The following is a 15,646-nucleotide window of genomic DNA, read 5'->3' as shown; positions in this document are numbered from 1 at the left end:
GAGTGTACATTTCTTCATCTTTAGCCCTGTGACTGGCACACGGGGTGGGGGTGGGGGGTGTCAGTAAATTCATGGTGTCCTGCTGTTCAACTCATCTGTCACGGAGTAATCATGCCCCTGACTCCCTTCCTGTGTCTGCACCCATTCAACAGTTTCTGCTAATTCTGCTTCAACTGATCAAGAATTTACTGAGCATCTTCCACGTGCCGGGCACTGAGGCCCCGACCCCGAGCAAGGTGCAGTCGCTGCCTTCCACTTGATGGGGAGCAGACAGTCCACCAGGCAAGGGGATGTGCAGGGTGACAGTGCAGGCAAGTGCAGGACCTGATGGGTACAGGGCGGGACCCTGACATGGCCACAGCAAGAGGCTGGAGTCAGGGGACTGGAGCAGGAGAAGGGAAAGGCGAGGCAGGGGGGCAGGCACCCCAGGGAAGGAGGAGTCTCTCTCCAAAGGACCCAAGCCACAGCCTGTGACACGGGAAGACTTGTTCAGACTTGACACACTTTTGGATGAGGTCTCTAATGCCAACTCTGCCTCTTTCTGCCACAAGACCTGGGCCTCAGTTTCTCTAACTGCCCTCAAGGATATAAGGTCTCTTCTCAAACTGTACAGTAAGTGTAGGCTGATGCACGGAGCCTGCAGGCTGCAACGTCCCCCCGACTCACCCAGCCAGTTGGCACTGTTTATAAGCAGGCCAGTCCCACTGGCTTCTCCCTCACTCCACAGAGCTGCGGGCACATGCAGCCTTGCTCACAGGCCTCAACCCATTCAGAGAGTCACAGGGGCCCAGTTTGCCAGCCTGGGGCCCTCTCCTGGCCCCATAGCAGAGTGAGCCCCTTGCCTGGAACACTGAGTCTCAGGACCAAGCACTGTGTCTTGGCAGGAGGGGCACTTGATTTCAAGGCCCTGCCTGCCCCCTACTCACCCTCAGACCCTAGGCTGCAAGTGTCCTGTCTGCAAAAGGGGCTGGATGGGCAGAGAGGTGATGGCTGGGGCGTGGGGAGAGTGCAACAGAGTGGTGGCCCCCCAATGCAGTGGTGTCCGCAAACCTGGGTTCAAATCTCAGCTCACCATGTACCAGCCAGGGGCCACACAAGTCATGGAAACACCCACACCTCAGGCTTCCTCTCTGTAAAACAGACACAGTAAACGGTACCCACCTCAGTTGCAGGATGGGGGTATGAGCAATACTACTGTGGCCTCTTAGCACAGCGCCCAGTACAAAGCAGGCACTCGATAAAGGACAGGTGCTGTTACTGTCAGCATTTGCCAAAGTTCTCTGGAACCCAACTTCCTGAAGGCATCCTGGGGGAGGGGCCCAGATCGAGTGAGTAGGAGGCATGACCTGCCTGGGGAGCGGTGCGAGGCTCAGAGAGGTCCTGTAGTAAAGGAACCCAGCTGACTGTTAACCCCAGGCCTCCCAGCGAATCTGGCCACGGAACTGCTTTACCCCTTGGCCGTTTCAGAGCTGCAGTCCAGAGTAAGTGCTGCCAAAATGGTCCCGACATTCCTGAGTTCCAGACTTCCACACGCTCTACCACCCCTCCAGCGGCACGTCTTCCAGGGCCCCGGTCAGGCTCAGGTTTGCTGACCCGTGGCAGTGGCAGGGTGGAGGAGGTGGGCCCCTGTGTCCCTGCAGATGCTCGCAGGCCCTGCAGTTGATGGCTACACCCAGCCGTGCTCCCGCCCTCATGCTGGCCCCGATCAGGTCCTCCTGCCCCTCAGCCATCACATACCAGATGTACACTTCAACGCTTGTTCAGAAATCCAGGTCCCTGAACACCAGCTTCGCACATATCTGCCATAGGAGCTGCCTTCAGGTGCTTTTCCATCTGAATTGTGTAAGAAATCAGAAACAGCCCTTAAAGATGGGGCAGCCCGGAGAGGGGCCAGGTGAGAAGGGCTCCGAATCTAGGGTTGGCCATTCATCTGAGCCCTCAGGGCTCTGGTTTCCCCATCTGTACACCGAGAGGGATTGGACAGGATCACGTTGTCTACTTTTTCACTAAAGAGCTTGCGCTGGCCAAGGGGCAGCCACGCGCTCCCAAGGGAGGCTGGGGGATGGCGGGAGGCAGCAGCCACAAACCCAGATTCCCCTGAGGTTCTATGTTTCTCCTGTCCTGATTCATAATATGGATACAACATAAAATTATCCATTACGTGGTTATAACCTAACACTTCTCCCCGTAACCCTTCCAGCAAAATGACAGGGAGGACGGTCCCATGTGTGTTGTGGCCTTGTGTCCCCTGGCCCACGGCCACCATGTACCCTGTTGCTGCAGTGGGGCACAGGAGGGCCTTCTTGAGGACCTTCAGTTCAGATGGTCCCCGTCCTCACTGCCTGTCTCCCTGCCTGGCCCGCTTCCTCCCTCTGATGCATTCCCCAACTGTCCTCCTGTCTTTGTCGCCATCACTCCCTGCCTACAAAGCGCACGCGCTGCAACTCATCTCACTTGCGCCTCTCCAACGTCTCTGCGCGGGCTGACCTCTGACCCCAGTGTGCAGGTGTGGAAGCAGACGCCCAGGCAGGCGGGCAGCAACTTGCCCACTTCACACAGCCAGCTAGTGGGAGCAGGGCTTGGATTTGGGAGCTTCTCACACATCAGCTCAGTGCATCCTCACAAGTCCAGCAGAGAAAGGTGATTATTCTCCCCATTTTTCAGAGGAAGGGCAACACAACAGGCCAGAGGTTGCCCAGATCTGTCCTGCTCTAGACCCCATGTATGTGCGACCACCACATGGTCAGCCCTGGGAGGGCACCAGAAGAGCCAGTGTCTGTTACCGTTTGCCATTTATTGAGTACAGGCAGGTGTCGTTTCTAGCCTCCACCTTCCCAGAAGTCCTCACGTGGTTGAACAACTCAATGCGCACTTCAACCATGAGGCTGAAAGTTCTAGGAGCCAGGTGGTCCAGGGCTGGGGCTATTCAGCTAGTGCTGGTGAGGAACTGGGCTCAAAGTTGGCCTTCAGGGATCCAGAGCCATCCTACTGCCACCATGCCAGGTGACCTCTGGACGCCAAGGGAGCCATGACCCCTTCAGTCACGTGGCTCCCCCTAACAGTGCAGGGCAGCAGAACCCCCACTGTGTCTGGTACCACCGCAGGACTCACCAAGTCCCCTATCAAGATTCTTGGGACCGACTGCAAGGGACGGCTGGCAGGACCCGCCAGCACATGGGAGCTGGCCTTCTCCTTCCCCTGTCCTGCCGTCACAAGTGACACCATGGGAATCCACAGGTGCTGAGTAAGAGCTCTGTCTAGTATTTTCTCTAACCACCTGGCAGAGAGCCTGACTTAGCTCCTGCCCCAAGAGCACTGGACAGACCAGGTGTGTCCAGGTGACAGCAGGTGGGTCTAGTTCCCAAAGCCATTGAAAGGAGACGTGGCGAAGACTGAGGTAGAGGAGGAACATGGGCAGCAACCCTCAGCTCTACCATCTGCACCCAGCTAGGCTCCAGATCAGCTCCGACACCTTGCAGGATACACAAAACACAGTAAGGCAGAAATCCAGAGCAGGTGAAGGAGAGAAGAAAACCGCAAGGTGAGGGGACAGAGAGACGGCTCCTTACAGTGGGCAGTCCCGTAATGAGCGCAGAGCATCTCAGGAGCTGCGGTTCACAGATCACATGCTCAGGAGCATCCAGCTCTCTTGGCTCCAAGACACAGTGGAGCTGGGCACTCGGCCCACTGGGGACGGGGGCCTGGAGAGGTACGTCATGGACAAGTGGGTTTCCTGAGGCTCTCTGCGGCTTAGACTCAAAACGAATGTCCTCGGGACCAGGGGCTTCCAAGTAGAGTACAAATCCCCTGGGGATTTGTGAGCACCGGGAGTTTTAAGAGAATCAATTCGCCAATCATCAGCTTCCTAATGCATTTCTTCCTAAAACCAACGTGCCAGAGAAGGTGGCAGGCAGGGAGGTCCTCTCACTGGCATCCTCCGCCACTGGACAAACACCACATTTTTTTCACCCACCCCTAATCCCATCACCATGCCTTCCACGGGGGATGAACATCTTATCTCGGGGCGCCAAGCAAAGAGATGCCCTGTTGGACTCAGAAGTTGGGTGGATCTGATGACTGAGAAAAATTCCTGTTGTAAATTAGGTGATTTTTAATTCTCTGCTTTCAACAAAATTGAAGAAAGATCTAATGGAGTTGTCAGTGAAGAGACCATTAAAAGTAATGTTTGATGATGGACCCCGTGCAATTTTTGGCATACAACTTGGACAGAGTTCAAGGAATTGAGTGACACTGCTAAACAAGACTCCATCCATTCCTGGCTCCTTATTTATGTGATCAAGCTTCCTAATAAGCACTTAAGAAAATGGGGGAAAAAAAGAATTAAATTAATGCTGAATCCTATCTCACTCAATAATAAGAAATATTAATTCACAGAAACATGAGCCAATTGAAAAAGACATAAAGCCCCATCCGATTCATTAAGGGATGTATTTGCAATAATTTTTTACGTTTGCTATTTATTTAAATTTGTTTTTGATAAACTGTATGCTAATAATAACTCGATCAGGGGAAAAAATCTTTTAAAATGTAGAGTTTTATGATGGCAACAAATTTTTTAGAAATTTCTATTTCAATTTACATACATCTTGTTGTGGGAGACGAGTGTGAAACAGCGATCAATAAAAGACTCTCAGGCATAAAAAATATATTAGGATAAAATCCTGTGAAGGAAGCCGACTGGAAATATGAGTTCAAGAAGAAAAAAGGAAAGATGTAAGATTTCTGACTGTTAGAGATGAGCTTGTTCGTATGGTTTTTAAATGGATGATGGTGGAGAGCAAAAAACAGTGGGGTTTGGATTCCCTTGGATAAATTTTAAAAGAGTGGTTCACAGTTGTATTTCTCAAATGCCACATTTTTAAAACACAAATACTCCAGAAATTATATCCTTTGCAGTTATTTAAACTTTGCAAAAACATGAGCTGTCAACACAAAAATGTGAAAGAGGGTATAGTTTCTCAAAATTGTTTTAGGAGGCACTGAAGAAAAAAAGTTGGAAGCCACTGGCCTTTGAGGTTCCTATCACTCTTGAGGTAACCCCGGATGTGTCAACATCCAAGCCTTTGGCTAATACCACTGGCATCTGTTTTGCGTTTTTTTTTTGTCCCCCTTTCCCCCATAAAAAAACAATTTCATACCTATTGCTTCACTCTGACCTCAACAATCCTACTGGAAAGACAGGCAGATGTTATATCCACTGGTCAGTGAAGATAGTAGGGCTCAGAGAGGTTAAGGGGCCTGTCCAAGGCCCCACAGAGGGGCAGACCCCGGACTTCTTGGCTGACAGGCCAGGGGTCCTTTCTCACCGGGACCCTCCAGTTGGGACCCCCATCCCACCTTGGACCCGCCAGATGAAGAGTCAGCAGCAGAGACAAGATGCCTGGGAGGGAGGCCAGAACCCCTCCTTTCCGAGTGGCTGCAGCAAAGAGCTGAGTGATGGTTCTGGCAGGCTCAGGCACAGAGCCCTGCCAACACTGACTGAAACAGGAAACTAACGATCAGCTGGCACCACAAAGCAGGACCTGGCACCTTCGCTGCCTGGGTTTACAACAAACCAAAACCCACGTGGCTGTTTCTGAATGGCTGTCTCCTCTTCTACTGCCCTTCCAGAGCTGTGGCCCCTCCACCTCTTTCTCTGCCCCTCCTCCCAGGGCAGCCCTGCGTACGTGAAAACAACTCCCTCCATGGTGCTCAAAGTTCACCGCCTAGAAACATCCTTGCAGGATCCAGTCGCCCAGCTGACCTGACTCTCCCTTCTGTACCTGGTCCAGTGACCCTCCTCCACTCACACATCTCCAGGACTGGAACTCACTCCCTCACATGCCTGTACTCAGTTACCAAACAGTTCCCTAATCGCAGAGTCCTTCTTTTTACTGAGTTGAAATCGCCTCCTGGTGACTTCTCCATACTGTCTGAGCTTAACCTGGAATGTGTTCTGCCCCCTCTCACCAAGATGCTCTAAGTCGTGAATACTCAGATTCCACCATCTCCCCCTTGTTCCCACCCTCAGGGCAAGCAGCCCGTAGCTCTTCTGCAGAGCTCCTCCCCACACTCTGGGAATAACCACACCCCCAGCTGAAGCGGAGCCCAGCTGGGTCACTCGCTCCCTCCACAGGTACTGTACTGCCGCTGGGGAAGCCCTGGACCACCAGGTCTCTAGGCACCTGTGGTCTCTCATGTGTAACCTCCCCTGGATTAAGGACCAATGGTCTCACAGCACAGGGAAGAGCACCCACTGCTTGGTAGGACATTCTGACCACCATGATGGAACTCAGGCATCCTTATTGCTCGGAACCATGGAGCGGATGCTTTTTTGTTGTAAACCCAGCTTGCCTTGTCTTCACCACCAAGGACAAGGAGAGCAAGCAGGTTTCCACTTCAGATTTTTCAATGCTAGCAGACTAGCAGTGACTTCTTGGTGTACTGTGTTGAGAAGGATTCTGAGGTGCACTACTGGGACAGTGCACAGTAATCAGTTAGGGATGCCTTTCATTTCTGGTTTTAGCCAACAAAGCTGTCATGGTCAGTATTATCTCTGCTCTTCTTGCTAAAAAAGGAAACTTGGTATCTTGTCCTCAAACTCCACATTGGCTCCAATGGCAGTGACGTCCTTTCAAGAGTGAGAGATACCCTTTTCAGTGCAAAGAATTTCTGGGCAGCAGGGAAGTTGCAGCAACTACTGTAAGCTTGGCAGCCAGCCCCCTGGGCACTGATGCCTCTCCCGACACTCCCAGCCGGAGAAGCTGCCAAATGCCATCCGTGTGTCCATGGCCCAGGCTCCTCCATGGGAAGTGCCTCGGATAATGTTTGTGTCACTGGGAACACTGTTTGTCTGATGGCTGTTAAAGGGCCAGTGAGGACTTGGCGGCGGGCAGTGGGGACAAGGCGAGCGGAAAAGAGAGAAAAGGCAAACGGGAGGTTCCCATGTGGCACACCACTGGGTGACTGAACAGGAACACTACTCCATTCAGCAGTGGAGCCTGGACGGAACCCTGCACTCCCCTGCCAAGTGCCTCCAGAACATGTTAACTCTATGACACCCAGCCACCAGGGCACATGAAGCCCCACTGCCCACTTCCGCATCCAGGACAGACATCAGTAATTAATCATGCCACCCTTTAGAATCTTCAACACAGAACTAACAGTCAGCAGCAACTGCTTAGACTGGCTTCTAACACTGATTCTTTTTTTTTAATTGCCTCTCTTTCTTGGTGCTAAGGCCAAGCCAGATTCCTATGAGCCTTATGACTCTTGGCAGAAACTATACCCTCAAGGAGGAAGGTCTGTCTTGATGGATGTGAGACGAGCCATGACCACCAGCAGGGAGCGCCTGGCCCTGCTTTGGTACTGGCTCCAAAATGGCGGCTCCACTTCTAACTGTGGTTTTTACACCTTTTCCACAAGGGTCGGCCAAAAGCAGGTTACTCAGAACTTCACAACATAACTCAATGTCCCTGGATTCTAGAGGGGCAGTACTAGAAGAAGCTGAGATGAGAAAACCGAGGACCAACTAGAACCCATGTCTTCTGACTCCTCAGCCAGTGCCAACTTTCTTCCCCACTCCATTTTTTCTCTACATCACACTGGCTTATGTCTTAGATTTGGGAAATAAGCAGACACTATTACTACTCTTTCCTCTTGAAGACGTACTTTATACTATTAATACTAGTATTACTGCTAATAAGAGCAAATCGTTTACTAAATACAATGCTGACTACTTGACACACATTATCTTACTGACTCTTCACGTAACTCCATTAATTTGCAATTGTGAGAACCGAGGCACAGAGAGGTCAAGCAGCTTGCCCAAGGTACAACAGCTGTTCAGTCAGGGAGCCTGGATTCACTCGCAGCCCGAGGAGACACACTCATTCTCTTGGCACAACACTCTTCCCTTCCACTGCCCCTCTCAGTTCCCACACCCATGAGATGGCCAGGACAGGGAGCACGCCTCATTTAATAGGAGAGGACACGAGGCCACAACAAGGCCAAGGACCCCGTGCTGAGGAGCAGCTGAGCTGGAAACCAGTGTCTGTGGCTGGCATGAGGCCCTGGGTTCTCTCACTGTGCAGGCAGCTGGCCCAGTGAGGACTCCCAACACTTTCCCAGCATGGTTGCTCAAGGCTTTCCGCACTGAATCCTGACTGCTGGCCCCATCTCAAGATTCAGATTCAACTATCCTTCATTGGGCATCTCCTAGTGAAATGCATTAATGGCTCCTGGGCCCAATGAGTCTTAGAACACATCCCCAAAGTGAGCAAGGGTATGCCCTCTCCTCGGTTAGCGAACACATCCACGAGTGGCTAACACAGTCCTTGGCCTCGGGGAGTGAATACAGGTAGAGGGAGGTCAGATACATGTCCCTGAAAAGACTCTTCTTTCATTCGACACTGGGCTAAGTCACTCAGGCTCTTCATCAAATACTTCTGGTTCATCTCCCTTCAGTCACATGGGATGATGGCATTTCCCAGCCTCCCTCACTCATCTGGCCAATGACTGATGGGAATTAGTACATCTCACCTCTGGATTGCAGCTGGCATGTGAGTCCCTCCAGAGCTGTCTTTCCCTCTGTCACCCGGCTGGCAGCATTCCAGATAATGGCTGCGCCCCCAACTGACCCACAGTGGACATGCAGTGGGACTAAGAAATGAATCAACCTTCATGGCTCTGAGAAACCAAGATCTCATTACTTTCAGGGTCTTTTGTTACTGTGGCATAACCTAGCTCCACCCTGACAGCTACACCACCAAAGACAACACTGCTTCCTAGAAACCAGTACCTTGCTAGGTATTGTAGGGTAGGGGTAGGGAGTATAGAGGCACCAATCAGATAGGTCCTGGAGCTCTAACCTCCAGGAGCTGCCAATCTCATGGCAGAAGCAGGCACAGACATGGCCTCTCTAATCCAAAGTAGATAATGGGAAGTGCCTTCACTGAGGGGTGGGGCAGAAACAGATCACTTCTGACCAGAAGAGATCAAGGAAGGCTTATTGGAGGAGAGGGCACTGGAGCTAGCCTTGAAGGCGGGTTGGATTTGGGCAAAGCCATTCAAGGGACAGGGAACAGCATGAGCAAAAGATAGGAAATGCTGCAGAAGAACAGACTGTGCTGGAATGAAAGGACCGGGAAGACAGAAATAAGAAAGGGAGCTACGGGGCTCAGGTCATGGAGGACCCTGATGCTATGGCCTTGACCCTAGACACAGCGGGGAGTGACCTGGTCAATGTTTTGTTTTTGTCAAGGCCCCTGGCAGCCAGAGTAGAGGGCAGGTGAAGGCAGAGAGACACAGAGGTATGGCTGTTAGTGGGATGCTGCAGCAACCCAGGTGGGGCTGATGGCAGTCACAACCAACAAAGGAACAGCAGGGAAAGAATGTGAGGTTGATTCCTGGTGGTTGGGAAAAACAGCAACAGGATTTGAGTCTAAACTTGGGGAAACAGACACAGGGGAGCCTCCCCACCGGTCCCTGCCTGCCATATGTGGGACAGGAGCCTGGAAGTCAGGAGGAGGTGGGGCACAGCTGCCCCAGGAAAGACAGGCGGAGGGGAGGGGAGGTGGCCACACTTCTAAGAACACACTGAGCACGGGAATGCGGAGGAGGGCACAGGTGGAAATGGATGTCTTGTAACAGACTAGGCAAGGCCTCTGGGCCAGGCGGAGGCACGTGGACTTCATTTTATAGACCAGGGGTTGCAAACTGGTGGCCCATGGAATGACTCTGACTCAAAGATATGTTTTGTTTGGCAGATTTTAAAAGTCAAATTAGTCACCATCATTTAAAGCCAAAGGAATTTACATTAAGATTCTCGTTTCTGGCATGTGTTGTATCCAGAGATCTGGCCACACTGAGCCTGTCTTCCCACCCAGTTACCGTATGTGAGGCATGGGCTCTCCAGCTGGACTCGATCCCCACCACCTGCCTGTCTGGCTCATCTCCACCACGCTAAACAAACGAATCTGTTGGGCCGGGGGCATTTGCATTTGCAAACCTGGCAGGAGTGCAGGTAGCCCCTGAGGGGTATCCCCCGGCTCATGCTGTAAAGTAGTGGGGAAAGATGGCTTCTAAGCTCATTTCCACTGAGCTCCTCTGAGTCTGGCCCAGACCAGAAGAAGAGGGGAAGGGGCCAGTCTGCCACTCATCTGATACTGACTGGACATCCAGTCTGGGCAGGACCCGTCCTGGGAGCTCAGGAGAAAGAAACGCAGATGGAAATTTAGGACACCGAGCAATGCGGGCTGTGCTGGACCCACCTGGGGTGTGGGAGCCCCGCAGCGGGAGGGATCGTTGGGCCTGCAGAAAGTTCCTGGCATTTGGCTTGAGCAAAGTCTTAAAGGACAGGTAAGGTTTCACCACATCAGGCAGAAAGGCAAGAGCTCCAGAGCAGAATTGAGCAGGCGGAATCAAGTGTAAGGAGCTGAGGCCCTTCCTGGAGGGCAGAGGGGAGGCCCCAGAGGCGCTCTCAGCCAGGACCGGCAGGGATCCCAGGCCTCTCTCCCCAGGGCTCCAGCCCCACGTTCCCGCCCTGGCCCCCAGTGGACAGGAGCTCACCCAGGGTCTGCTGGTTGCGGACGCCGCCGATCACCACGCAGATCTCGGCGGGCACATCACCAGTGCCATCCTTGCCGACCGCCTTCTTCTCCTCCTTGGCCTCACCTTGCCAGATCACCTCCTGGATGTAGTCATCGGGCAGCTCCGTCTTCACCTTCACCTCCGTCATCGTTCCCTGCTCGGCGCTCAGCGAGGCCTCGGCCGGCACAGCCTCTGGCCCCTCCACCTTGGTGGTCTTCTGGCTGCGCTTCAAGCGCTCCCTGGGGAAGAAGAGTCTGCTCAGTGTGGACCCCAGACCTGTCCCAGACCTACCTGGGAGCCTGCCAGCCCAGGGGGCTACAAAATGTTCAGCTACAGACCCACCTCTCGTGTGACCCTTACTTTGACACACATGCCCATGGCTGCCCCTGAGGGTCCTCAAAGGAACCCTGGGGCTCCATGGAACACAGTCTGCAAATCACTGGGCTAATATGGCTCCAGCTCCACCCATTTTGCAGATGAGGAGACTGGGGTCTAAATATGCCCAGTTACTCTTTTAAGTGGAGCTACATGAAACCTACAAGGGCAACTCTGGCTGACTGACATCAGCTCTTGTCAAACATCTATGTGCACATAAATCAGCTGAGAATCTTGGTAAAACGCAGATTTAGTTCAGCAGGTCTGGGGTTTGGCCTGAGATCCTGCACTTGCTAACAAGCACCCAGTTGAGGCCAGTGCTGCCAGTCCTCAATCAGCAAGGGTTTCGGAGACTCAATGTGTGCAGATCGTGTGGTGCCCCTCCCTCTGCTCCTTGGCAGAAGGGCCGGGGAGCTTATCCAAGCTCTGCCCTGCTTCTGCTTTATAGATAAGAAAACACAAGCCAAAAGGCTCACTTGGTGGGGATGTCACCGAGCCAACACTTGGCTCTAGGTGGCTCTTCAAACATCAGAAAACATCTAGTTAACACACTCAGTTTTGAGGTGGCCAGGACTCACGTTACTGAACCTCCTTTATGAGGGGGGCACTGAGGTCCAGAGCAGAGCTGTGACTTGCCCAGGGCCACACGCAAGACCAGTGGCAGCCCAAGGCACAAAACCAGGTCCCTGTCGTCCATCATGAACCTCCTCCCTCTTTCAATAAGACGCTGCATTATCATAAGGGCCCCCCACCCTTCTTGCAGGGAGATCGTCACCATGACTCTGTGTTTGAGGTGGAGAAGGGAGAATGGGATGTAATGAACCGAGACAGACAGAGCACCGGGGTTTGAAGTCACACCATCCCAGACCCAAACCTCAGAACTGCCACTCTTTTTTTGTTTTGTTTTGTTTATATCTATTTTTATTGAAGTACAGTCAGTTGACAATGTTGGGTCAATTTTTGGTACACAGCATAATGTTTCAGTCATACATGAACATACATATATTTGTTTCCATGTTCTTTCTCACCATAAGTTACTACAAGATATTGAATACAGTTCCCTGTGTTATACAGTATGAACTTGCTGTGTATCTATTTTATATATATTAGTTAGTATCTGCAAATCTCAAGAACTGCCACTCTTGAATTGTGGGTTCCTGTGTAAGTGATCTCACCCCTCTGAGCCTCAGGTTTCATACCCATATAATGGGGATAAACGCAGCATCTACCCCACAGCACTGTGAGCAGACACAAGGCAATGTCTTCAAGGGACCCAGAATAATGGCCTTGGTGGAGATGTTCTAGGGGTACCTACTGTCTATACGGGGGAGCAGGAGAGGGAAGTGTGCAGAGGATGCAGGGGAAGGTCTTACATGGCAGAGATTTTTAAGTTCAAAGGCTGTGGAGGTAAATCAACAGGGTTCAAATATCAGCGCTGCTACTTCCCAGCTGGGGACCCTGAGTGAGCCCTGATGCTCCCTGAGTCTGGTTCCACACCAGTGAGGCAGGGAGCCCCACACCTGCTCAAAAGGCCTCAAGAGGGTTAACTGCAAAAATGGACATCCAGGACGCTGTCTGGAGTGACTCGTAGAGTAGAAGTGACAGAAGTTGCTGAAACTCCTGTTCCCTAGCTGAGACCACGTGGGTGCTACGATTGGCCAGTCCCGCCCACCCTGAGGCTCCATGGGAATGGAGCTCAGGGCCACTGTCTGAACCGCCATGCCAGCTGGGAAAGAACACAGCCCATGAGTCCCAGGGAGCTGCTGGAGAGGCAGGCAGTTGAGGATTCTCCCTGGCTGGTCCCAACTCTGGCTGCACAAGGGGTTACGTCCCAAGCTCAGGGCAGATGTGCTTCCCAGAACCAGCGAAGAGGCCCACCAGGGCGGAGGGGTCCCACCTGCCAGTGTTCCCTGCATAGAACAGCCCCCTACTCAGAACACCCTCACCCCATGGCCTGTGAGCACCTGACCATCCCCTCTGAACAGACTCGGTGTCCTTTCCTGCCTTCAAGGACCTCAGTAGCATCTGACATCCTGGCGGGAGGGAGGACAGGCTGGGCACCTGCACACCCTGCAACCTCAAGCAAGAGACTCTGCTCTCTGAGCCTCCATTTCCTTGTCTGCTGAAGGGGTACCATGATCCCTGCCAGCACAGCGGCAGGAGATGAGCCAGGGAGCTGCACAGAGTGGATCTCCGTGGACGGCAACTGCCATTATGATGACATTGGTCCACGATGACATGCCTGTCTCTGGGAAGCCTTCCCTGCTTGCTTGAGATGGACTAGACCCCATCTCTGAATGCCCTGCGTCGCACAGGTGACTCTTGCACCAGGAGCTAAGCGAGCCGTCCTCTCGCCCACGGGCCTGACACATGACCATCCACTCCCTTAAGCGTGACACCTCCGAGCCCTCGCTGCATTGAGTATACGGGCAACTTCTCTTCCCCCAGCTTCACATTTTAGATTTACAAGCCCAAATGTTGCTTTTCTTGGATGCTCTGCATTTAATTAGGTGCCCTAATAACAATGGAATTGCAGAAGTACTTATATCACTTTGAATTAGTGGCGCAGCTCCTTCTAACTTCTCTAAAAAAAATTTTTTTTCATATATCACTTTTTAAAATAGAGCTCATTATTTTAATTATATCCATTTAAATGTACAGTGGAGCCCTTGGATATTCTCAGCACGAATCATTAGGTATATTAGTGAAAAAGCACTCGGAATCTATCTACATGCTGACACTCCATAATCTATTCTATTTGTGTCGCTGTAAAATAGATTTATATATAGATAACTACAAAATAGTTGCTCAAGATATGCTATGAATTTTATATTTAACTTGAGTCACACTTCCACATAAAATCTAAAGTCAGGCACTAAAAGGATATTTCTTGGTAAGTACATGCTGGCTGTGGTCACTGGTTACTGCTCATGCCAGAATGCTAGGAGAGATGCCAGACCAAGTGGGTCCCCTGCCCAAGGAATTTCCTATGAGCACTGGCCTCTTACTAAGGCAATGGTTCTCAAAGTATGTTCCGTGAAGGCCTAGGGGTTCCATAGCAATGCCCCAGAAACAATGAGGCCTGAATGAGGGTGGTGGTGGTGACTAGGCCTTCAAGAACCCTACTCTCTCCATCTTTGATACCCACAGCTTTGTTTTTAGCCTGATGTGTATATATTTACATTATATATATATTTGGGCTTTCTCTAGTGGGGTAAATAGTGCCCTTGCCCAAAAAAAGGTAGGCCCATGCCCTAATCCTCAGAACCTGTGAATGTGAACTCATTTCAAAAAAGGCTCTTTGCAGAGGTAATTAATTTAAGGATCTTGCGATGAGGTCATTTTGTATTATCTGGCTGGGCTCTGAATGCAATGACAAATGTCCTTGTAAGGGACACACAGGAGATTTAACACAGAAGAGGGGACAATACAGAGAAGAGGAGTCAGCACGACCACAGACTGGAGTGATGTGACCAGTAGCCAAGAAATGCTGCGGCCACTTGCAGCTGCAGAGGCAAAGAGCAGATCTGCTCAGTGCCTCCAGATGGCGTGTGACCCCGCCCGAGACCCTGACCTCAGACTTCTGGCCTCCGGGAACTGTGAGCGGAACTGTGAGCGGAACTGTGAGCGATCCAATTTCTTTTGTTTCAAGCTAGCCAGCTTGTGGTAGTTTGTTACAGCAGCCACAGGAAACTAATACACTCACTACGCATGACTCAACTGGAAGAAATAGCTCTAAAGTGGTTAACTCTGCAAACCACTGCCCTCTGCCGCCCCCAAAGTATTCTTTTGCTTCGTTCTTACTCATCCCAGTGACTGCGTCTGGCCAGTCCAATGTACCCACAGAGCCTGTCCAGGGAGGTTTCAGAAACAAATCTCTTCCTCTGGGCCTCACCAGAGGGTTCAGTGCTTACACCCACCCCCATCACGTCCGGCCCCCATAAGCACCCCATGGCCAGATGGGGAACCGAAGCACAGGATGGGGCCCGTATCTGTTCTGTTCACGTCCACATCCAGCCCAAGCCTGGGGCCTGCTGCCCACCAGGAACACGAATGGCATATCCAAGGTCACACAACTTCTGGTGATAAGCTTGTCCGAAAACAATTCTTCTGACTCCCACCCTGGTGCCGTTCCCATTAAATCCTGCAGCCAGGACAACACAACCAAACAACTTCTCCGTGGACTGGAGGCCCAAAGACAAATGCCATTTCTGGCTCTGTTGGAGGAAGAGTACCACAGGGAGTCAGTCAACTTTCTGGGTACAATTTCTACATCATTCCACCTAAAACACTAATGACTGAAGTTCTACCAACTCAGTGTTTATGAGAAGTTCTCAGCATGCTGGACGTCAGTCCTGCCCCTGTGTGACTCGGTTCTCCCATCTGCAAGACGAGTGAGCTGGAATCTGAGATGTCTAAGGCCCTGGCCAGACTGCCACCCAGCAGGTGTGTGTGTCTCCGCGCACAGGATCAGGAGCCGTGCATCCATCTGTGTCCCAAGTCTCAGCCTGAGGGCCACCACCTCCTCTAAAGGCTACCTCTTATCTACTCTGTTACTTTAACCACCTGAAACAATGCTAAGGGTCGGAGGGTGGGGGGGCGAAGTCTCTAAATCACACTGTGTAAGTAATGACTTGGTTAACTCCCTCTAGAATAAAACTCCATTAAAAGTCTCCACTCA

General features: G+C 51.8%; 1 protein-coding gene across 7 annotated transcripts in view; it reads right to left on the bottom strand.

Moving 5' to 3' along the window:
- The window catches only part of ZNF618 (zinc finger protein 618), a 165,543-nt gene that overhangs the window by 51,970 nt on the left and 97,927 nt on the right, over positions 1 to 15,646 (bottom strand). For all 7 annotated transcript variants that reach the window (XM_031450251.2, XM_064490446.1, XM_031450255.2 and 4 more), the window contains exon 3: positions 10,570 to 10,829. In XM_031450251.2, coding sequence (XP_031306111.1) covers positions 10,570 to 10,829 — 260 coding nt within the window. The remainder of the gene's footprint in view (positions 1 to 10,569; positions 10,830 to 15,646) is intronic.

This window comes from Camelus dromedarius, chromosome 10 (genome assembly GCF_036321535.1).
Source record: "Camelus dromedarius isolate mCamDro1 chromosome 10, mCamDro1.pat, whole genome shotgun sequence".
Lineage (NCBI taxonomy): Eukaryota > Metazoa > Chordata > Mammalia > Artiodactyla > Camelidae > Camelus > Camelus dromedarius.
Note: the sequence above shows the minus strand (reverse complement) of the source record. Positions and strands in the feature narration are given on the sequence as shown.